Raw genomic sequence first — 23,962 nt, forward strand, 5'->3', positions numbered from 1 at the left:
CACAGAGTGGTCTCAGCAGGAGCTCTGATTTTCCACGATGGAAAAACCCAGAATCAAATGCCAAAATATAGCCATCTAGAATTTATCTTATTATAGTGATGGAGGCACGGGTAGGTTTCCAAATTGCTTTAAAACTGTAAATATATCAATAAAACATGGTGTTCATTTGATACCTTTTATATAGAGTGGCCTTTCATTTTTATCAGAGAATTTGCAATTTTTTTGATCCGAGAAAACCAGGATCCCTGCTGCTCAGTCCAGAAAACACAACCTCCTTCCTCTCCTACTTCCCTGAGTGGCTCTCTCGCTGTCTCCTGTACTTGTGAATGCCATGATCCCATCACTTGGTTGCCTGGCTGCACACCCCATACACCAGCCCCACAAACCTGTCTAGCAAGATCAAGTGTAAAAGCGAAGGCTAAAGTTTCTTCGCAAACACAGCTGGGGACAGGCCAGCTGTAAATCCACAACTCTGCCCTGGGGCGCAGGGGGTAGAGCTGGCAGCAGACTGTGTTTCAAAAGAAAACTTAAAAGCCAAAGCTCAGCTGGCTGCAACCACTGAGTGCTGGAAGGAGGCCTTTCAAAACAGCCTCCAACTCCGTGAATGGCTCCAGCAGCCAGCCCGAATCCTCCCCATTGCCCCAGCCAATGGAAAGAGCCTGCAGCCCCCTGCCTGCCCACACTCCTCCCGCATTGCTGCATCCTATTGCCCAGCTGGGAGCTCCAAGTGGAAATTGCATCCAGACTGCTTTGGTGACGGGGTGTGGGAAGAGGAGGGGCTTTCTGTTTGGGCTGCGTACACTGTTCTACAAACAAATCTCTGCTTCCTGGGTGAGGCTGCTCGTGCTAGTGCCAGCCATGTGCCCCGTGGGTCACTTGTGAAGCAGAGGGGACACCACAGTGGTGTGCACAGAACAGGGTGGCATCTTGGCAGTCAGCCCCTTTGCACTGAAAAGTTTGTTTTTCTGGTGGTTTCAGCCAGCACTAGTTGTTTTTTTAAGAAACCAGGGAGCAAAACAGGATCCCCTAATGAAATGTAAGGAAGCATGAATTTTTCCTATAGTCATTCTGTTTAAATAGCTCATTTGTGGGCATCTCTGTTACTGATCTGTGTCTGTCACGTAGAGGCAGAGGTTCCTGGTAGCAGATACTAGCAGGTCAGTGTTACATTTCCATTTGCCTTTTCTTCTCCCTCTACCTCCCAGGGGGTCGCCCCCCTCACTGGAACACTCTCAATTCTCCTGACCATGGATTATTTCTCCAGCCACAGGATTAGGTTTCTCATCGCTCAGAATCCCACATCTGCCCTGCTGGGCCTGCTAGGTCCTCTATGGTCTGAACAGCTGCAGTATTCATGTATTTTGATGCTCAGCTCCCAGCAGAATCAGGGCAGTATTTAAGGATTTTTTTTTAAGTGCTGCTGTGATGTCCTGTGACAGCCAGATGTATTATCTTGTGTCCTGTTTCTCTTTGGCAAGAACACCTGCTGTGTTAGGAGCCCTGGTGTAAATGCTTTGGTATACATGGTTTTATGTTGTCAAGTCATGCATGTATTGGTAAATGGGAATGGTCTTGCGTCCACTTGTTTTTAATAGAGGTGCTCTAAGTAGAGAAATAGGTTCTTTCCCTTTAAAAAATTATGGATGGTTGGGCACTCACCAGTGTGAACTAATGAGTCCTACTCCATACAAAAGAGATGGGGGATACTGGAGTCACACAGTCATCTCAGAGGATACCAACTGGGGGCAGCGGCCACAAGGCAGATCCCATATCCTGGTGTGGGAGTCCCCATCTATCAGAATCCATCGGGGTGGGTGGGGAGGGGGGTCTGTCCCCCTGTGCCCCTGGAAAGCTCCCTCAACGCCTAGGTGATGCAGGGAATCCAAGGGAGGCCAGAGCCATCCTTGTAGAGGCCCCAGTCCTGCTGCACTGTGCTCCTGTGGCCCTTGCCTATATCTCTAGTTCTGGGTATGAGATTAGCCAGCTCCTTCGTGGAAGCGGATGGGTTGAGGCTGACTGGGCATTGTAGGGCTCTCTGTGGCTCTAGATACATGGTGGCAGGTGCCTGACTACTTGAATAGCATTTGTGCCTCGGGCAGTAGCAGACCCTCTGGCCAGTTCTGTTCCCTGGGAAGGGCCCAGCAGCTCAAGCCAACTGGAAGGGGGTGTGAGGGCCACATACAGCTCTGCCATGTACAAGTGGGATGCCTACAGTAGATAGGTGGGGGTTTCCAACATGCAGCTGGGTCCAGAGCTTTTCTTTTTTCCACAGCAGTCAGGGCTGCCTCAGTACTGGCGAGAGTGCCCAGAGCTCACAGAATGAATCCCTCCTGGGGCTTCCTGGGTGCTGCCAGAGTGGCCATGCTGGCTTCTGGCCCAGACTCCTCTGGGTCTCGCCTGCCACGCACATTGCACCAATTTACTGATGTACACATGCCACTGACCCTGCTGCAGATGCTGTCCTGATGCTTTGAACCTAGTCTGGACCCAGTAGCATCTCCCCCATGAATTTGTCAGCCAGTGGGTCCTTGCTACATGCACCCAGACCCAGAGAGATGGGCAGACAGGAGTTGCTTCTCACAGAGAGGCAAATATTTTATTCCATGTGCCTCATACTTCTCACATCAGATGCACACAGATGGCACCCTTCACACAACAGACAGACATAACCTATACCACCCAGAAACAATATAGAGCATGCTACACACACCTCAGCATGCCCCAACACATCACCGATGCGTGCCTCACACTTCTAACAGGCATTGTACGTCTTATGCCACCGAACATACACCCGACACAGGCAGACACGGCATGCTGCAAACACTACACAGATACAGGACACGTGGTGCTTACAGGCCTATGTCTCATGCTCTCCAGATGCATATAATACACACCATGCCTCATACTGGCACACGTCTGATCAGCACATGACACCCCTTGTACACACACACCACGTACTCTCACTTCACACACCAACACAGATGCACACATTTCAGAAACAACCTCATGCACAACACAAAGACACGTGTACCTCAAACACTTCAGCGACATATGGAAAGAGGTGTGCGCACAAGTACCCCCAGGTATTCCTGTACACCAGAGGTGGCCAACCTGCTGCACATGTGCCACAGGTAGCACAGGCAGGTACCACATGTGGCAGGCAGTAAATCAGGCAGGAAGCACGGAACAGAGTAGCAAATAGGGCAGGGAGCAGAAAGCAGAGCAGCAGTTCAGGCAAGGGAAGAGGATTGGAGTGGTACTTGGGGAGGTCCCAGCTGTTGTACACAAACACGGCTGGCCTGAGGCTTCGACGCACCTCCTGCTGGGGGCTGGTTCAGACACTCCCAGCCCCAGTTCCCATCCAGCTGAGAGCCATGGGCCATCCCCTCCCATCACTGCACCAGTTCCAGCAACTCGGCAGAGCTCATTCTTGTGGCCAGAAAGGGCTTCAGCATCCTAGAGACCTACCCACAGGAACGCACAGCCACCAGCACACACGCACTCTCACAGACAAGGCACGTCCTCAGGGGCACACCCACAGCAGAGGCAAGCACGCCCCTAGGAGAAACTCTGGCAGGCAAAGCTCTCACATACTGCAAAGCAGACCCACGTAGACAAGGCACACATGTAGTGACTGCGAGCGCAAACACACATACACACGCACGGAAACAATGGCAAGCAAGGCGAACAGACGCTGAGAATTTGACCCAAGGCAAACACACATACATACACACGCAGAAGCAGCTACAGGAACGCACACAAACTGGGACATTAGAGGCAGATCCACGCAGGCAAAAAAAACAGATGCACATACTCCGAGGAACAATCACAGATTTACAAACAGGACACCAAGAAATGCACACACGGGAACACACTTACTGAAGAACTCATTCTTTCTCTCTCTTCCTCTACTTCTCCCCCTGTCTTTCTCTCCCTCTCCCCCCCCACCCTCACAAACACACACACACATACACTAAAGCACTTCCAAACTCTCCTACTCCAGGCAGGCACGCGCTATCCCTGCCTAAGGGCTACTGGCTCTTGATTTATCTGCTGCAGGAAGGCATCCAGAATGTAGCCCCACCAATTCCAGTCCACCCCATGCGAGCTTGGAGGGCATGGGATAGGTAACCCTGACCTGCCACAGGGAACAGAGCTGGCCAGGGAGAATTGCATCTAGGAGGACCCCAAACTCGCTGCTCCTCTTCTCTGCAGAACCTCCAGGCTCCCGATGGAGCTGCTGCTGCTGCTGCCCATCTTGTGGCCATCCTGGCTCCCAGTTACCCAGGCAAAGGTAAGCCCTTGTCTCTTAAACCAGTTTCTCTGTGCGGGACGCTAGCTTCAGGTTTCCTGGCTGTAACAGACTTGCATACTCCTACCCCGCTGAGGAATGACAGCATTCTTCTGAGCTGCTTTTCCAGCTGCACAGCTGCACCAAATTAGCGACGTTTGCAATTACCAGCTGGCTCTTTTCCTCCTCTCCCTCCCCAGTGCCCTCTCGCCCTGGAGCCTGCAATCAGAGTCTGCTAACTGCTGCCATGGCGGTTCAGCTCTTGGCTTGGGGAATCCTCTGTTTGCTGTTCACAGGAGGTTGTGCTGCTTGGGAGCCCTTTCCCCCCCCTCCCCTGCCAGCTTTGCAGTGGGTGGAGGGTCCAGGAATGAGTCAGGCAGTAGAGTCGAGAGGGAAGTAACTCAACAAAGATGACTTTTTCTCTGTAGCCTGTTGGGGGAAGAGGACGGAGCAGAGCTACTTCCCTTAAAGTTGAGGGAATCTGGGGCTCTCCCCAAGAGCATTTGCCCCAGGGTGTCTCCAGTCCAGCTGCTGAAGGAGTGCACCTGAGCAAGCACCCATCCCTGGGGTTGAGAGTGCAAGGGGCTCCACACCTCTTGGGGTCCAGCTGTATATTTGCAACCTGCCTTCCTTCTCTTCAGAAAGCAGCTGGACGGATTTTTAGGCTGTCCTTCTGCTAAGAGGAGTTGCCAGGTAGCCAGTTCAGCACTGATCACTGACGTCATGGAAGGAGGGTGATGGTTTGTTGGGAGTCACTGAGGGGAAATCGATTCCAGCAGGGACCATGGCCTGTCTTGTGAGCCTCAGGACAACTAGCCTCTGCTGCCTGCCCAGTTGCTATCTGATTTTCTGCCCAAAATTTCCAAGTGGGGTTTCTCCCATCCCTTCTACACTACAGATCCAAACCTCCATCCAAACTAGTATTCCCTCCTCCCTGTCTTCAGTCCCAGATGGTCCAGGTCTTGTGTGAAAGGCTTGGGCGGTCCAAGTGCTTAGCATGGCTGTGGGATGCTAGTGAAGGATGCAGTGTAGATCCCAGCTGCACAGTGGACTGCTCCCTGTTGTGACTGTGTCCCAGGCATGGCCACACCTGCACTCGGGATGGAGCATCTGCCTCTCACAGTTCCTTAGCTGTCACCAGCTGTAACGATGGTGCAAGACACTTCCATGTGGGATACAGGGCTGGAGCACAACAGGTTTAGAGATATTAGGGCTGGAAGGGTTGTTAACACCATCTACTCTGACCTGGCAGCACAGGGGACCTCACTCAGGGGTTTTGTATCAAACCCAATAACTCCTGGCTGAGCTAGAGCAGAGTTTTTATGAGGAGACCCATTCTGGGTTTAACCACACCAAGAGATGGAGACTCCACCCCACACCTCTCCATTAAACTGTGTGCCTATGCTTTTTCTAACTAGAAGTTAGTTGTTTGGATTCAGCTTCCTGTCATGACATCTCATTATGCCCTCATGAAAGAGTATTCTGCTACCCAAATCTGGTAGCATAACTAAGGTGGGGTGACCAGGGCAGCATCTCCAAGTGCCAAACTGGTGGTGTGAGCTCGGGGGTGACAATGGCCATCACTGCTGTCGGCTGGCCACACTCAGCACTGGCACCCAGGCACTGCTGCTGCCCCATATGTGCCACTGCCCTGTTACAACTCTGCCTAAAAGTCTTCCATGTGCGGGGAAGACTTTTTACCTCCTCTTGGGTAAGAGTCTTGGGTCTCATTTGGTGACTCCAATTCCACAGGTTGACAGATGCAATGAGACAACCTCAGAGGGGCCTGCGGAGGATGAAGCAATGCCTAGCAAGAGTGGTGAGTAGTGGGGAGCCAGGGGGTTTCCTCCTAGTGCTGGGATTTAAGGGTGCCCGGTATCTTTGAGCTGCAACAGGAACTGGGATCTTAGTGGGTGCATCTACACAAGACACTAGAAGCGCAGAAGTGCAATAGGTTAACTCTACTGCGCATTAGCACATCACGGCAAAAGCCATACTAATGCGCTAATGCACAGTGTCACCTAAAACACGTGCGTTGGCGCTACAGCGCAGTAGCTCCAATTACGATGCATTAAGTTAGTACCTGTTATTAACTTAATGCACCCTAAATATGATGTGTTAATGCACATGTAGACTTGCCCAGTAATAACAAACTAGAGCCTATTTGAAATTTGATGCAATCAGAGAGTATCCTGACTGCACCCCTATGAAATAAGTATCATAATGAAAGAGGCAGTGTAGGGATCACCCCTGCCCTTATTGGCTGGCCCTAGAACTGACATTGCTTTGTTAGTAGTTGATAAAATTGTCCCTCAGGTCAAGAAACTGGACTTTTTAGTGCAGGAGGATCTGGGTTCTGGCTCCTTTCTTGCCATGGAGCATTGAATGGTGACGATGGAAGTGGATTTTCTGGCACTGCACCTCCCTCTTCCCTGTTATAGATAGATGGGAGAAACTGTGCCCCCCTCAGGCTACAGGGCATTGACCATAGGAACCAGCAGGTCACAGAGCTGGGGCTCTGAAAGGATACCCACTCTGTGCTTCATCCTGTGGCTTTTTTCTGCAAAGCCTCAGGAATGGCAGTGTTGCCTTTCCTTTAAATGTGGTGACAGGGCTTAAATATCCCCCTTGCTGCATGTCCTGGGAGGAAGGGGCCTGGAGCCCCCTTGGCAGAAAGCACCTGCTGCCCTAGCTGAGACCAGACATGAGTCTAACAGCATTTAAAGCTTGTGGTGCCCTGAGGGGGACCAGCCTACTGCGCTGCTGCAGTCACAGTGCATGGAGGGAGAACAGGGCTCAGAGGAATAAGCAATCCAGACTAGGCAGCGCCCAGTGAAACCAGTAGGGATGAGAGGCCCAGGTCACTGCAGAGTTAGGCAGAAATGTTGCTGGTCGCATCTGTATCCTGTTAGTTCATCAGACAGGGGCTGCAGCGGTGTGGAGCAGAGAGCAGAGTAACGAAAAGCTGGCTCTTGGGCAGACCTCCAGAGAGGCGAGGCCTCCAGCAAGATGTCCTCCACGCCTGCCCTGCAATTTCAGCTCGGTGCCAGTCCTTTCCCCTAGTTCCTGCATGGTTTCCAGTCTCGGCAGTGCAGAGAGGGTTTTAGCTGAGTGCTGCCCTAGTGCTGACAGTTCCTGCTATGCCGCAGAGCAAAGCCCTGGCTTAGTGAATCTGAGCAGTCTGCTGGGATAGGGCCCAACCCTCATACACTGCACTGTCCCCTCCTACAATACAAGATGGAAGTGTTAGTCCCCACTGTCATGTCCCAGAGCACGGACCAGCAACAGCCTCCTTGTCTGTTCCTCCAGGCGGGGAGAGGCAGGCAGGGATTCCAGCTCCTACTGAATTGCCCTCAGCTGCTGTGAGAATCCAGGACTAATTCCCATCCTTGAGGCACAGATCCAGGGATCAGGATGTGCTTGTATTGGGCAGCAAACATGCATAGCACCGGAGGACTGTGCCTCTTTAAACAGCCAGGATGGATGGACAGTTTAAACATGGCTGAGGCTCCCAAACCCACAGGATGCTGACACCTGGAGTCTTGTCCCACCAGGTGATTCTGCTGTTTTTGAGGCCACCCCCACAGGCTTTGAAGAGCCACACACAGCTAAGAGAGAGCCCTGAAAAGATGTGGCTCCACAGCTAGCTAGGTGCTTGGCTTCTCAGTCTTTGGTTGTGAGCTGAACTTTTGCTAACTTGGGACCTCAAGCCATGGGCTGCCCAGCTGTGGACTGTGCCAGACAGTGCCCCGGCTCTGTAGCAAGGGCTGGGGGCCCTTGTTCTAGACTGTGCCTGGGGGTCAGCTGCAAGGCATTGACCTGCGGGAAGCACAGCAGTTCATGGAGTTTCCTGTTGGTACGGTCTCCCTGCCATGCTGTGCTATACAGCTTGCACACTTGTGTGTGGGGCATTCCCTACCCCTCAGGAAAGCACCTCCATGAAGCTGCAGCTGAGCCCTGCATAAAAACCTCCAGGAGTTTTCTCTCTGTGTAGCTCTACAGGGAGGAGTCGGTCACAATCTGCTCCAGGGATGCACTGTGGTTTGGCAGTACTCTCCCTCTCCCCCACCCTGCTCTTCCTCTTTTTCCTCCTCTCCTCTGGGTTTCCTCTTAAGGGAAAAAAGAGAAATGAACTCCGAACAAAAGGCAGAACTAAGGGGCTGAAACTCTGGATGCCTCTGCAGGCCATCCTGGGGGTGTCTCTTGCTATGTTGCCTGTTGAAACAAGTCTGCCTAGTCTTCTGGGGAGAAGAGATCCCAGTGCCATGTGGCTGGTGTTGATCTGTCCTGAACAAGGGGATGGAATGAGTGCCAGATTCTTCTGACTGTAGCTGGATTATTTGCCCTAATGGTGCTGTTGCTAGCCAGAGCAGGGAAGGCCATGATGGACCAAGCCCCAATCCACAGCCAGCTCTGTTGCTACAAGTCTGCCCCGCAGGCACTGCATGCTGGTAATGCCACTCCAACAAGTCTGGGCAGCAAGGACGCACCACAGCGTTGGGTTGTGCAACTGTGGCTTGCTGCCTCCCAGCTTCTGCTATCCCCACCCGGAGCTGGAGGGGCTTGGTCCCAGCAGCTCTCTACACCTTCCCCTGTGCACAGGCCGAGCTGGGATGAGCTCTCTTTTGCCATGAGTACTCCAGGGAGGCTCTGGGGAAGTCTGGAGCAATGAGCGGTGAGAGTATGTATTGCTTCAGACACCCAGGTCCTGTTCATGGCATGCAGCAATCCTGACACCAGGGCTCTTGTGTCTCCCAGCAGAGCCTTGAATGATCTGCCTTGGGCAACTAGCTCCCAACACCCATGCACACAGCTTTGCCACAACTACAATCTCTTCCTGCTCTCTGCAGTTTCACTCCTCAGTCCCCTCTAAGTGATGCTTGTCAAGCCTGACCTGTAGTCCTTCCTGTTTACTATACCAGCTCTGAGTTGTCCTTGTTCTAGCCATGCCTCTCACTCCTGGCCCCTCTACCCATGTTGCTACCTAGCCCCAAGTTCTGGCATACCTCTCTGTCCCTCACTCCTGACCCAAAGCCCAAACTATTAATAGCCAGACTATTCTAGACTGTGCCTGGGGGTCAGCTGCAAGGCGCTGACCTGTAGGAAGCACAGCAGCTTGTGGAGTTTCCTGCAGGCAGGAAACCTCACTGTTTCTGTCCTAGGACACAAACAGCCTTTCAAAGCACTTAAACTGTCAGCTTCTGGCCTCTGAAAGCCCTGAAGTGAGGGGCAGTTCAGCTCGCCATGGCAGTGGTTCTGTAAGAAAGATGAAAGCCCCTAGGGTCTAGGTTTGGAGTCATACGAATCCTTTATTCGTTTGAGTCCAAGAGGTATGAATGGACTTGTAGGAGTCTGGGACTATCAAGGAGAGTGTTTGTCAGCTTGGGTTGGACTGGGTGCATGAAGCCAGTGAGACAAAGCAGAAGGAGTCTGGTGTTAATGTGGAGCAGTGGCAGGTGGGATGGTCTGGGGTAGCACAGTGTTTAGCCAAGTGACACTCTGCGGTGAATGGTCTCTGCCAGCATCCGGGTGAGAAGGGGTCTTGGGTTCATGTGGGCAGGGAGCTCCTGAGATCCTGGCACCGGTGAAGCACTACTGGAGCAGTTGGGATGGGAGTGGCTCATGCCCCTCAACCACGCAGGGGCCTGCTTAGCACTGTTGGCTTTGATTCTGCAGGGACCCTCCTAAATGTGAGTGTCAGTGACCAGGGCCACTCGGACTCTCTCTTCCTGTCCTGGGATGAACCAGAGGGGGATGCTCTGGGCTACTCCCTGGCCCTCTACGCGCTGGAGCCGGACTCGCTGCTGCAGAATGGATCAGCTGGACCCAACGCCACCAGCTTCCAGTTCAAAGGGCTCGTTCCGGGGACGCACTATCGTGCTGAGGTCACCGCTGCTCTAACTTGTGCAGCAGTCATCAGAGAGGTGGTGACTGGACAGACAAGTAAGAGCTTCCTAGGGCATCAGCTGAGGGGTCAGCAGTGATGCAAAGGGCAGGAGTTACATGAGGGTGAATCTGAGTGGAACCTGCCCTCTCTGAGCTAGAGGGGGCTGTGCAGCTGTGTGGGGAGGCAGGGTCACTCCCCCTGCACCCTGCTGCACCAGGCAGGGGACAGGCTTCATCATGGTGTGTCCAAGAAAAGGTTCTAGCCCTGCCTTTCCCCAGTGGGGGTTGACGTAGTGCCAAGGGCTACCCCAAAACCATGGCCTGGAGAAGGGCTGTGCAGAGCCTAGAGGGGCAGGAAAAGCCCCACGCACTAGGGTAGGAAGGGTGGTCCATACATAGTGCTAGGGCAGAGCCCATTAGATAGTTACCACTGTGCCTTAGGGTTAGATACAAGGAAATCCCTTCAAAAGCCTTTCTGTGCCAGGCTGTAATTCAGGGACTGAGCTGAGAAAGAATGGATCTGACAGGAATCCAACCAAGGGATCCTGTGGGGAGTTCTGGACCGGGGCGGTGTGATACGGCAGAGGGATCTAAACAAGAGACCCAGGTCGGGTGACCTGAGAGAGTGTGGGCAGATGGATCTGGCTAAGATGATCTGGTTGGGTGTTCGGCAGGACACGTGGGAAGATCTGGGCCAGTGGCTCTGGCAAGGGGTCTAGCAGACTGAGGTGGGTTGATCTAGTTGGGGGATCTGAGGAGGAACATTTTCACACTTTGCTGGCTCCCAGGTAGTGTGAATGGGGCAGGGGAAGCATGGCTGCCAGCAGACCTGTCTGTGTTGTGTCTGGTCCAGGCCCATCACCTGTACACAACGTGAGCCTGAGCAACCGTGGGAGCACCTCAGCCCTGCATGCCTCCTGGGTGGATGCCTCTGGCAAAAAGGATGGCTACCGGCTCGTCCTCTATCACCTTGATTCCCAGGTTGCTGTGCGCAATGAGTCTGTCCTCGCAGATGTCTCCGCATTCCTGTTTGAGGGGCTGCTGGCTGGCAGTGAGTATGCCCTGAAGATCACCACGCTAGCTGGGGCTAGCCAGGCCAGTACCAGCATCCACCAGTGGACAGGTAAGGGAGCATGGGGGCTGCAGCTCAGAGCCTGGGTGCGCTAGGGCTGGAGTGCCAGCATGTCGCTGTGCTGCGGCGGGGGCTGGCTGTGCTGCATGTAAGGGAGCTTGGGCTGGCAGAGGGCTTTCTTTTAGCCCTGGGAGCTGGGAGTGGGGGTAGTAGGTGGACCTGTGCATGTGTGTTCATGATGCTTCCAGAAATGAATCTACTCAGCTCCTGTTGTCCCCTCAGCACCCTCTGCCCCAGAAGAACTGAGGCTCCAGAACCTGGGCTCCAGCACCAGCCTCTTTGCCTCCTGGACCAATGCTGGGGGAGCTGCCTGGCTGCACCTCGAGCTTCACAGCCTCCCCTCCCCAACAGTGAGCAAGGCCATATCCACCAAGAGAGGCCTCACCAACTACACCTTCCAGCACCTGGACCCTGGCACCCAGTATCACCTGGCGGTGAGTGCCACGGCTGGAACCTACATGGCATCAGGGCCCGATGCCACAGCCTGGACATGTAAGTACAGCTCTCCAGGGACAATGGGACAGAGTTTGGGGCTGTAGGCTGTGAATAGCCATGCTATTTTCAAGGCTCTGGAGTCAAAGGGAGGTACTGCCAGTCTTGTGACAGTTGTGCGGGGTTACTCCTGCACTCAGGAGATACTTTCCATTTACAGTAAAAGTCAGTCATTGATTCTTATGAGGAAAAGCCTGGAGCCACAGCATCTAAGGGCTCAGGCCAGCAGGTAGTGAGAAATCATGTAAAACCTCTCATGATCTTGGGGGCTCTGGCTTCTGATTTGTGACTACATGGGGGTCAGTGATTGAGGGCAAGGGATTTCAAACCAAGCCCCTGAAATATGGTTGGGTGCAGCCAGAGGTGGCCCATTCCCCCCATTCTCCATCGAACTTGATGGTGAAGGGAACTGAGCATGGGGATTGCTTAGCAGAGATCAGGCTCTTCAGTGGGCTTCTTTGGCTGGGGAAGCCATGTCTTGTGTCCATGCAAGGTTATAGCAGGGAAGAGAAACAAGAAAATCCCAGCTGTCTTCTCTCTCCCCCTATGGATAAGCCAGCCTTAGCCCCTTGCCTTCCTAGAGCCAGAACAGGATCTACTGCCTCCTCCTCCTCAAGCTAGAGCAGGCCCAGAGGCCAGGTGGGTGCTCCCAGCTTCCCCAGTGGCACCTGGATCCTTGATTGAATCTCCCAGCTCCATGGCCGTGCCTGTGGGTAGCACTGCCTGCAGAGTAGTGTAAGTGCAGCTCTCCTGTGTTGGCCTTGTGCATAATAACACTCTGCTGAGCTGCACAGACAACCCCAGCATCTGCCCTCTTAATGGACAGAACTGGGCAAGAAATTGGAGCCTCCTCTCCCAGGCTGCAGCAGCAGCCCCACATCTGCATGGAGACAAGGACTGCTTCCCTTCAGCCACCACCCTCGCCCACCCCTGTCTCTACCCTCCCTGTGACACTCTTGACAGGCAGCAATCCCTCGACTTTCTCTTCTCTCGCTGATTCTGGCATGTGGCCCTTGGTGGTTACCACCCTCTTTCCTGCACGGCCAAGCATTGAGTTTGCTGCTGAGAGATGAGGAGACATGAGAGGCTGAGCCTATGTGGGAGGGGAAGCTTTCTAGGAAAACTTCTCTGTGACGTGGGCAGCAGCTGCTCCTAGCTAAGTGGGACATTCTGGACCAGGAAAGGCGAAAGCCCAAGGGAGATGCAACACATTTTGAAGTCACCTTGGCAGCGCTTCCTGCTCTCAGGACAAAAGGGATGTAATGTCAGGCCTGATTGGGACCCCTGCCCCACAACAGGAGCAAGTGGATAGGGCGAAGTACAGGAAGGAGCTTCAGACTCAGAAGCGGGGCTTCCCTGGATTTTCCATTTGAATGGGTGAATACCCAGTGTCCACAATGAATCTTGCCCAGGGCAAAGTGGAGCTGGTCCCATGGCAGCCAGTAGCCTCCCCCTGGGTTGTGTGTGATCAAAGTAGCAGGGAGGCGCTGACACAAAGCCTCTGTGCCACAGTGGTCAGGACCCCGCTGAGCCCAAGCAGCAGGGGTTTCTGGCTGTCCCTGCAGGTGCTGGCCACCCTGTGCTGGCTGACCTCTCACAATGGGATGAGGTTGCCCCTGCTGCCCACTTTTGTGTGTCATGTTTGGACCTTGTTACTAGCAGTGGGGCCAGTTGTCTGTGTGCAGAGGCGCTGGCAGCTCAGCTTCGGTGCGTTGGTGTCCTGCAGCACTGGCCAGTCCTTTTGGCCTCTGGGTCTCATCAGAAGTGGGTTCCCCCACCTGCCTCTCCTGTTCTAGCAGCACAGGACAGCCAAGCCCTGTTAGCTCAGCTGTCAGCAGAGATTCCCAGGGCTCTGAGCCTGTGGCACATGCTGTGATCTAGCAGAAAGCACCCTTAGGCTTGATTTCAGGCCAAATGAGCTCCACCTTCAGCTACTGGCTGCTGTTCCTGTGTGCAACTTGTATCTTCCTGGCTGAGAGTCAGTGACAGCTGAGTGAATGCTGGCTGTGATCCTCATCGTTCCCAGGCAATTTGCTTCTCCTGCCCTGCTGTACTTTCTCATAGTGACCTCTGGGGTGGGGGTACTGTGGGACACCCATAATCCCTACACATAAGGGATACTGTTTGGGTGATGATGAAAGCTGCTGAGCTGAGGCAAGGTCCTCATTGTTATTATTTGTATTGGGGTGTGGGTAAGAACTCCCTCACCAAGCAGGACCCTACAAGGAAAACAAAAAAACCCTCTGAGTAATGCAAGTGAAGTTGCCTGGACGCAGGAGGCATGCTGCACTGCCCATAGAAAATGGAAAGGGTACTCCACAGAGGTCAGTCATTGCCCTCTTGCTCAACAAGTATCGTATGCTCACCTGCGTGAAGTTATGGTCAGGCTACATCAGTTATTCTCAGCCAGGGTGCTGTGGCACCTTGGGATGCCTGGAAGTCCTTTAAAGGGTGCCATGGGATGTCATGCAATATTATTACTGTTAGGTGTACAAATGTGGGTCACAAGATACAAGATAGACTGAGAGATTTCTGACCTGCTGTGGTCTTTCTGAGAATTTTGCAGCAAAAGAATCTCTCTATTACTCTTCTGTAGTCAAAAAGTTAGCGAGTTAAGAGCCGGCATCTTCTGAGAGGTGCCTTGAGCCTAACGAGGGGTGCCTTGAGTCCAAAGTGGTTGAGAGAACCCCATGGCTATATCCACACAGAGAGGCCTTGACCTGCAGCACATCTGCCAGTCTTTTAACATTTACAATCAGGCCCCAAGCAGCAAACCCAGTGCAGGTCACCCAGCATGATTCCTGGCCTCTGATTTATCTGCATTACTGGTCCCTATGCACTCCTGCGACATAGAGAACTACATTTGGGGAAACCAAGGCACAGAGAAACAATGTGACTTGCCCAGTATCACAGAGAAGCCTGTGGCAGAGCATTGAACCCAGGTCTCCTATATGCTAACTGCTCTCAGGCTTCCTGGTTGGGTTAGGAATATGTTTTTTACTCATCCTTTCTCGCTGTGAATAGTCCATAATAGTTCTGGCAGCAGTCAGGCACCAGGGTCTTCTCAGCCAGCAGGAGTGAAAGCAGATAGTGAACAGAGCGTTCTTGGTCCATTCATGCCAAACATGCAGGGGGATGTGACCTTCTCCAGAGAACAATAAACAGTTAGAGACAGTCGTGAGCTGCAGAATTAAGGTCCAGAAGTTGAATACTACAATCACAGGAGCTATGCTGCCCTAGGGGGTTGGCTGGCCTGGTATATTGGCTGTTTGTTTGTGCCTTGTTTGGATTTTGGGTGTGGGTGCACATTCTGAACTCGGAGGCTTTGTGCTGAAACCACTGCTATTCTGCTTCCTCTGGTCAGTGGACTGCCCAGTTGACTGCATCGTGGAGAAGTGCAGCTGTTTCTTGTGTTCCGGTTCCCTTCAGAAGCTGTGCATGTCATCAGCCAGTCTGGTTACTGCCCTAGACAGCCTGTGACTACGCTGGCTGCTGCTGCCTACAGTTTGTCCCATGAGAGAACAACATGTTGCACAATACCAAATACATTCAAGGGGAACATTCATGCTGGAAAGTTTTGGGCCGGTCTCAGGAATACTAATGAACACAGTGAAATGCAAACAGGGAGAATATAAGAATGATGTCCTGCCAGTGAGCAGATTGTCTCCCACAGGCAGGAGAGAGAGCATCATCATTTAGGACATTTAAAACTAGGCTGAAAGCAGCCTAATAGCATATGGGGTAGAGAGCAACCCTGCCTCAGCCTTTGTGTATTTGAGTGGGGTGGTAAAGTCTGTGCTGATGCTAAAGTCTGTGCTCAATTGACCATTTGATTCATGTGTTGGTCTCTTCCCAAGGAATTCTCTTCGTACACGGAGTGTGGGCCTTGTTAGAGATAAAGTGGCAGGGCTGCATGGGGGATGCTACTCACTGCAATCACAGTTCATGATGTTAGCGTGAAACACTCTCCCAGAAGTGAAGATGCGTTCTGAGGGAGTGTGAGTGGGTGATGATGGGGCGGTCCTAGGTATTTTTTCAGTCACCTATGGATTTGAGGTGACATGCACCAACCTCCTTCCCCACCTGTTCTCTCTTCCAGGCCCACTAAGCCCAACCAATGTGTCCTTGAGCAGTGATGGGGACAATGGCTCCTTACAGGCTCAGTGGAGCTCCCCAGCTGGAAACAGAGACTTGTATGTGGTGACCTTGCAGCAGGAAGAGAGTAAAACCCCCACCAGGAATGTGTCTGTGGGAGGAGACAGCACTCGCATCACATTTCACAGTCTGAGCCCTGGGAAGCAGTACACCGTGCAGGTGACAGCAATGGCTGGCCCTTACAGAGCATCCTCCCAGAGTGCAGCCACCTGGACACGTAAGTAAGCCTGAGTCCACCAGGCTGGCACACCTAGCCAACAGGCACTGGAGGGACAGGAAGTCTCACTGCTGAAGGGCTGAGCCATTAGAGAGACCACATACAGGGATGGTTTTCAGGTCACTGTGGCTAAACCTCACCCACGTATGAACCTGGGGCGGGAAGGCCAGAAGCAAGAGGTGCTGGAGAAAATGGGTGCGGGCTGTGCCCCCCTCAGCACTGGGCACACGGCTTGCCTGGGCACATTGTTGGTACTGGCATGACCACTTGGTGACCGTGAAGGAACAAGGGTGTGAGACCAGAGTGCTGGTCTTAGACATCTGACCTGGCTCCAGGTCCCAAAGGCAAACCAGAACCTGGGGCCTGGCTCATAGCCCCATGCCAGGTGAAGCAGCAGCCTCACACTCCATGTCCAGGTTTTGCCTAGCACAAACCTGATGGGCACGCTGCATGGGACTGAATGGGCCAGGAAGACAGTCTTTTTCAATCCCCATTAGCCAGGATGAATAAGACCGTCTGTCTTCCAGCATTGCCCTTCCCCCAGCACTGAATTCCCTTTCACTGAGTGACAGGGGCCCATGTAGAAGACAGCCTCTGCCCCTTTCCCCAGTCCTGTGCAAGAAGAGGCTACCCTTTGTGTCCCAGAGTTTGATGTGGCCAGGGACCACCCTGCCCATGTGGTTTCCATTTAGGGGCAAGGGGATCTACTCTGGCTCCTCTCAGTTCAGTCCCAGAATGCAATGCTGAGGGGCTGCCTCATCCCCCTGGAATGCATGTGGGGAGGACCATGCCAGTATTCCTTGTGTGGGGAGCACCCTGGGTACCTTCCTGCATGTGCAACTACAATGCCCGGCTCTTTATGCCTTGCAGAACCTGTAGCACCACCTGGTGCAAGGCTCTCCAGCCAGGGAAGCCCCTCTACCCTGCACGCTTGTTGGGAGGAGGCTACTGGATCAGGGTATAAGGTGGAGTTATACACCATGGAGCCCCATGCACTGGTGTTGAGCAGTTCTGTACAGAGGAGCATCACCAACCTTACCTATGAGGGACTGAGCCCAGGGACCCAGTACACCCTTGTGATCAGGACGATAGCTGGGCTGCATGCCTCTCCACCCCTGCAGATTGCCAACTGGACATGTGAGTGCTTTTGCCCATGTACTTATGGGACTAACAGGGCTGGAGACAGCCTTAGCAAGAGGCCGCGGACATACACAAGTGGCTAGTGCTTCCCATCTCCCCAGACTCCCTTTGGGTGTTGCAGATCAGTGGTTGTATATCCCAGATGTTTCCTTTGCTGAACAGAACAGCAGAGAGATCAGAAGAGCTATGACGTTTGTGAAGCACATTAAGCGATGGGTTGGCATAACCCAGACAAGCACATCCAGTCAGACTGTGGAGCCATCTAGCCGGGCATCCAGCCTCCTGCTGTTGTTTCAGATCCTTTTGTGGTACTGGATCTGGCTGCATATGCACCTTGGCCAACACTTTTTCCTCCTGTACTGGGTTATGCCAGAGGTTGCTTTCAGTGATCTCCCATCACCTGCCAACCAGCTCAGTGTTGGTCCATCCAACCTGCATCCCATCCACCAGGGATTCACTCTTAATGCTTCAGCTCAAGGGGCTCTGTACTGCACCTGAACAGCAGCATGATGCTGTGCCTGAAGGGCTGGCAGTGACCTGGTAGATCCTAAGCAGGCCTCATGGGTGGAGCGTGTTTGTCTTGAGGTTATCAGGAGGGGTTCTCTGTTCTCCAAGGCCCTGCCCTCCACTGTGGGAGCAGAGTTCACCGTGGAGGGTGGTCTGAGCCTGGCATGTCTCAGGCCACAGCACAGGTCCACTCCATTTCTAATACCTGGCTGCAGCTTTGACTGTGACTTGAGTCCCTTTCCTCTCCCAGATCCATTGCCACCAGAAGAGCTGAGCCTCAACAACCGTGGACACAGCACCTCATTGTACGCCTCCTGGAAAGGAGCTCCTGCTGTCAGCATCATTCACTACAGAGGTGTCCTTTTTGAGACCAAGTCTCAGGTACAGATCAGGAATGTGTCCCTGGAGAAAAGCTGGACTAATATCACCTTTGAGGGGCTGAGCCCTGGACGTCAGTACACCCTGGAGATGGCTGCTGTGGCTGGACCTTACACATCCCCAGTGTGCACAGCCATGGACTGGACGTGTGAGTATGTGACATCTGCTGAGCTCAGAATAGTGTCTCCCAGCCTGGTGTTATCTGTTCACCTTGCTCTGCCCACATAGAAATGTGACAGTCCAGTGGTTAAATATCATGTTACAGTGATGGGCGCTTTGAGGTGCCTGGTGGTTGGATGTCTGAAGATGGGTGGACAGATGTGGGAAGGCAGACGGTGATGTGCACAGGTATATGCTGTGAGGATGGAGGAGGAAAAAATGATGACTGTGAGGGCCAAATTCAGGCTTGGTGTAAGCAGTTTAGAATCACATGAAGTATTGTGCAGTTAAACCAAGGCTAAACGTAACCTCTGACAGTTATTTGACTCTCTTCCCTCTGGCCTCTTGTGTATCACGGACATCTGTGCAAAACAAGTGCCCATCCCTGCAGATGGTAGCATTTTACACCCCGTTTACCAAGGTTTCAGTGAAATCCAGGATGTTGTTCTCCTCCAAAACCCACTCATGCTAAGTTTTTCTAGGTGTAGCAATTTGTGTTGATGCGTGCTTAGTGCTCCTCTCCATGTGGCTAGAGTCTCTCCCACCAACTGGCATCATCCTATGGGTCTGTTTCACTGCAAAGACATGTCCCCACTGGCCTTTGTGGATTTTCTTGCCATTGGGAGGTGACTAGCCTTGTCAGACAGGCTGTTTCACATACCACCAAGCAGCGACCTATGGTGGTCCTGCCTATGCCCCAGACACCTGCAGGGTATGTGCCATGTCCTGCATGCCTTCAGCATGTGATGCTCTCCATGCTTTCAATGCAAGGGACTCCCAGAAGGAGTTATAGGAGAACTGGGCTCCTGACAGTAAATATTCCCAAAACCTAAAAAGAGGCAGTGCCATTGCTGGTTCCTCGAGTGATATGGTTTTGGGGCTATGCATGACTGTTTGGTCTCAGTGTGGGGCTTGACCCAAGACTTTCTGATTTCTGGCACAAGACTTGCAGGATTTAGCAGATCAGGCTGTCTGAGATCAATGCAGCTCGTCAAGATTGGAGATGCTTATGCCCTTCTGTGGCTGAAATCTCAGTCTCCTCCCTCCACATGAGCATTTTAGAATGGAAACCACCTTTGATCTTTTACCGAGCTTCTGTATGGAGCCCATCACTGTAATATCTGGATATCTCCCATACCGATTAATTCACCTTCCCATTTTACAAATGGGGAAACCAGGGCACAGCAAGGCTGGGTAGCACACTCATGCTCATATCATAGTGGAAATGGGAATAAGCCCTACATCTCCTGACTCCACCAGCCTGTGCCCAAAGCACAAGCCCCTCCTTCCTTGTCTCAATAGTGACACTGCATCAGCCCCGCTCACTCCTCTGCTGCTTGTTCTCTGTGTCCCATGGCTACTTAGGCATCTCTTTCCTTTCAGACCCTTTGGCTCCATCTGGCGTGACTCTGACCAGTAAAAAACATTCCTTCGGTCTCTCTGCCTTTTGGGACAAGGCTTCTGGTGACAGGGACGAGTTCCTACTCCAGCTGTACAGCAGGGAGCACCCAGTGCAAAGGAACATCTCAGTTGGGCCAGACACCCAGAACTTCACTTTCCTAGGGCTTCTTCCTGGAACTCAGTATTTCCTAGAGGTGACAGCACTGGCAGGGCCTTACAGCACCTCATCACAGCCTGCAACTGAATGGACATGTGAGTATGGCCACAGCCCATGGAGGCGGCAGGACAGGGCTCCTGAATGTTTTATGCACAGAGCTCTGTGCAATAATAAAGGGACTCCATTTGGACTCCAGCAGCTTGGATCTTTATTTTAAGTGCACTGTATTCAGTGCTGCTGCTCACAGCCATGAGGTGCACTGTGTGCTCAGTGCTCTTGTGAAATTCCCCAAGCACATGGCGCTTCCTGGAAACTTCCCGAAGTCACCCTGCAGATCATGTCCCCTACAGCTCTTGTTCCAACTGGTGTTGCCTGTGGTACCAGAGGCACTGTGCTGGCAGGGTTTGCAATAGCATAAAGGCTGCTCTGCCAAAGCACTCAGCTGTGGGGACATTCCCTGGGAGCTGTGGGTATTCAGCACATGGGAATCAGGTCTTGATGGCAGCCTGTGGGTTTAGGCCCTAAATTGGCCTCCATACCCTGGAGCAGCTTTGAGGGCCCTGCTTTCCAGTTCAAGCTTCCACGTGTGGAGCTGGAGCTAGAGCTGGCATTGAGAAATTCAGGTTTGAACACAGACTCACACCATTGTAAGCAGGAAGAGTGCAGAGCTCACAAGAGCAATCCCCATAGTCTGGGCCTGTCTCTGTGCTGGTGGACTCTGTAACAGTACCAGCCCTGTCCTGTACTGGAGAGACGTGTGGTGCCTTGGCAATACCAACACATGCTCTGTCTTCATTAGCTAGTGAAATGCTGGTAGAGGGTGCTCTGTGTCCCCATCTAGCATCTGCTTCAGCAAATGCTTTGCAGCCTACCACCATTGCCAGCCGATGGTTCCTGACCTTTATATCTGAGGCGTGTGTTGAGGATTGGAAAGGATCTATTTATAGCTGAGGACTTATCTGTGTTTGAGTTGTGTCGGGGGACCGGTTGGTTCCTTCCCCATCCTATTCTAACACATCTCTCTGGCTTCACTCCACCCCAGACCCTTTGTCACTGGCTAACGTGAGTGTACGCCAAGGCCAGAGCCCCCAGGAGCTGCATGTGAGCTGGATGGAGTCAGGTGGGGGCAGAGACCACTGGGTGCAGCTCTATGCCGATGAATCGCTGTCCATCATCAGGAATGTGTCTGTGCCACATGGTGTCACCCATGTGGATCTGGATGGTCTTGTGCCTGGGGCGCGGTATCGTGTGGACATCATCTCTCAGGCTGGACCCCACCGCACCTCTTCCCAGACAGCCATCGGCCACACAGGTACAGGACTCCTGCTCAGCACCACTGAGGTTACTCCCCAATAGCAGCCTCAGCAATGGCTTGGGAGGGGAAGAAAAATAGCAGCTGCTGCAGCACCTGTCCTACTACCTCCACTGCCCAGGGTGTACAAGCACCCTGTTATGCCTCTCTTCCTTCCCCAAGGCAGGCAGGCTCAGGCTGCCCTTCTTTATAGGCCTGAAGGAGGGCAGAAACCCAAGGGTCTCAGCCCAGACTCTGATCTCAACCTTGCAGGGAGTTCTTGTGGACAAATGAAGTACTCCTGAGTGCCCATTCACCCTGAATGCAGGGCTCAGGGAAGCCTCAGCTTTGTGCCCCACGAGTGCCGCCTGGTGGCAGGTTGTGCATCATGGCGCGGCAGTCTCTGAAGCAAGGTGAAACAGCAGCTGTGCACCGAGGGCTCAGGGGCTCACTGGGCTGAGATCCAGGAGCTGAAGTGGTGGGGGGGAGGGAGTGGGGAGTGCTATTCTGCCCTCACTCCCATCAGATGTGTACCAGCACCCTGGAGAACAGGAGCTCAGGCTGCCTGTGCATCATTACTGTGCAGCACCTTGAAAGAGAGGCAAGAGCTGCGATCTGGAGAATGACCTGCTTCTTCCTTCAGGCTGAGCTGAGGACGCAGAGTGCTGGTGCTGCTGCATGAGCTCCAGGCAGGCCCTCTCCTCCCGCGGCATCCTCCAGTCTATCACTGCTAACATGAGAGTGCCATTTCTCCCTTCTAGCCCCACTGATGCCGCTCCACCCACTGGTAACCAGTGGCGGTAGCACCTCGGCTCTGGCTGTGCACTGGGAAGCTCCTGCTGGGCAGAGAGATGGATACCTGGTGAACGTGTCTGAGGAGGGCTCCTCGGCCGCAGGGAAACATGTGGCTGCAGGGAAGAACAGCACCAGTGTCACTGTGATGGGGCTAGCACCAGGATCTTGCTACCATGTTGAACTCTGGGCAGTGGCCGGAGCCTACAGCTCTGACCTCCAGAAAGTCACTGGCTGCACAGGTGAGTGCTCTGGCTGTGCTCTCCCAGGTCTCCAAGGCCAAGCAGGGTCAGCTGGGGTTTGATGGGAGAACTGCCTGGAGCACCATAGTGGCAAGAGAGAGGGGAGGTGCTGGTGATGTGCCAGCACCATCCTGCCACAAGTGCCATGTTTCAGAGGAGACCTGAAATCACCAAAGACCCTGGCACCTCATATGTAGAGAGCTGGGATCCTGGTCTGACTTCCATGGGACAGTGGCTTTTTGCTTCCTGCAATCAGCCTGCACCTTCAGTTGGACACAGGCCCCTTCTTGACTTCCTGACCTGTTGCTGTTGGGCTTTACAGGGGTAGCAGCCCTGCCTCAGCAGCAGCTCCATGTGCTCCAGGCCAGTAGTAGGACTTTGCTTTCCCTTGCTGTTCCCCTTGCTCTGACTCCTCTCACCTCTGCCTTTCTCCTGCAGCTCCTGCTGCTCCGATGAACGTGAGCCTCACCAATGCAGGCAGCTCTTCAGTGCTGCATGCTGCCTGGGCTGAGCCTCCTGGGGGCCGGGACTACTACAGGGTTATTCTATACAGCCTGGCATCCCAGACCACAGAGCAAACTCAGTCCTTGGGGCCTGGTGCCCAGAACATCACCTGGACACACTTGGCTGCGGGAAGCAAGTTCACTGTGCAGGTCACTGCTGTCAAAGGCCCATATGAATCCTCCTCTCCTAACATCACCCAATGGACCTGTGAGTACAAGGCACATGGAAAGAGTCCCCACTGATAACCCATCAACACTGTTGCCCTCTACCCTGGGGAACAGCCCCAATCTGTCCCTGTTCCCTTCTGACCTCCAGAGACTGGCTCCTTGGCCCACCTTTGCCCAGCTCTTCCGGCATTCTAGGCCCCTGCCTCTGCTATCCTGGGAGCCAGCTCCATCCCATGCTGATTTCTTTGACCCAAGGACAAGTGCAGAGGCCCCTGGCAGGCCATCTCCTGCCCCTGCTTCAGGCCACAGGATTGCTGGCCTCAGTCCTGCATGCACCAGTGTCCTCTTAGAGCTCTCCCATGCCCAGTACCAGCCCTCTCTTGCTGCTTGCTGTTCTCAGGCAAACACCTATGTGCTGCAGCAGAGGGCCTGGAAAGGAGCTGGCCAGATGCTCCGGTTGCCTGTTAAACTATGGCAGAAACCAGCTCTTCTACCAGCCAGGATTGAATGCGTTTCCCCTTTTGTCCTTGTTTTCTAGACCCCCTGGCCCCTGCTAACCTCACCCTGGCCAGCCCCTCTGCTTTCACCCTGCAGGCCTCCTGGACAGGGGCAGAGCAGGGAGGTGAGGGCTACACCGTGGAGCTGTATGAGACCTCCTCTGGCAGCCTTGCCAGCCGGGTCTCACTTGGCTGGGGTGCAAGGAACCACACCTTCTGGAGCCTGAGCCCAGGCACCTGTTACAGCATGAGAGTGAGTGCTGCAGCGGGGCCCTATCATGCCATTGCCCCCATCCTCACCCACTGGACACGTGAGTACCACCCTCTGCTGCAGTTGCCTGCCCTGGTGGCAAGGGCTCTGCAATATGGAGACCCATCTTGCAGAGCCGTGTCCCACTAGACATCTGTGTCTCTCCATGGACAAGCATCCTAGGTCCCATCCTGCCTGTCAGGCCTACCCTGTCTGTCCACCTGTATTCAGGACACAAGGGATGCCAGTCCTGCTGGGAGCATTTCTGAGTACAGGATGGGGCACTCCACCCCCACACAGGGAG

At 53.5% G+C, this 23,962-nt stretch overlaps 1 protein-coding gene across 2 annotated transcripts in view; it reads left to right on the forward strand.

Moving 5' to 3' along the window:
* The first annotated feature begins 2,213 nt into the window (after window positions 1-2,213).
* Window positions 2,214-23,962, forward strand: part of LOC109295132 (receptor-type tyrosine-protein phosphatase V-like) — an 81,853-nt gene continuing 60,104 nt past the window's right edge. For both annotated transcript variants that reach the window (XM_019513792.1, XM_019513793.1), the window contains exons 1-13: window positions 2,214-4,294; window positions 6,044-6,110; window positions 9,968-10,234; window positions 11,031-11,300; window positions 11,532-11,801; window positions 15,901-16,173; window positions 17,044-17,310; window positions 18,071-18,346; window positions 19,741-20,010; window positions 20,958-21,227; window positions 21,968-22,240; window positions 22,679-22,951; window positions 23,450-23,719. In XM_019513792.1, coding sequence (XP_019369337.1) covers window positions 4,232-4,294; window positions 6,044-6,110; window positions 9,968-10,234; window positions 11,031-11,300; window positions 11,532-11,801; window positions 15,901-16,173; window positions 17,044-17,310; window positions 18,071-18,346; window positions 19,741-20,010; window positions 20,958-21,227; window positions 21,968-22,240; window positions 22,679-22,951; window positions 23,450-23,719 — 3,109 coding nt within the window. In that variant the 5' untranslated portion in view covers window positions 2,214-4,231. The remainder of the gene's footprint in view (window positions 4,295-6,043; window positions 6,111-9,967; window positions 10,235-11,030; window positions 11,301-11,531; window positions 11,802-15,900; window positions 16,174-17,043; window positions 17,311-18,070; window positions 18,347-19,740; window positions 20,011-20,957; window positions 21,228-21,967; window positions 22,241-22,678; window positions 22,952-23,449; window positions 23,720-23,962) is intronic.

The sequence above is a fragment of the Gavialis gangeticus genome, unplaced genomic scaffold (assembly GCF_001723915.1).
Source record: "Gavialis gangeticus isolate Ggan-Ray unplaced genomic scaffold, GavGan_comp1, whole genome shotgun sequence".
Taxonomy (NCBI): Eukaryota; Metazoa; Chordata; order Crocodylia; family Gavialidae; genus Gavialis; species Gavialis gangeticus.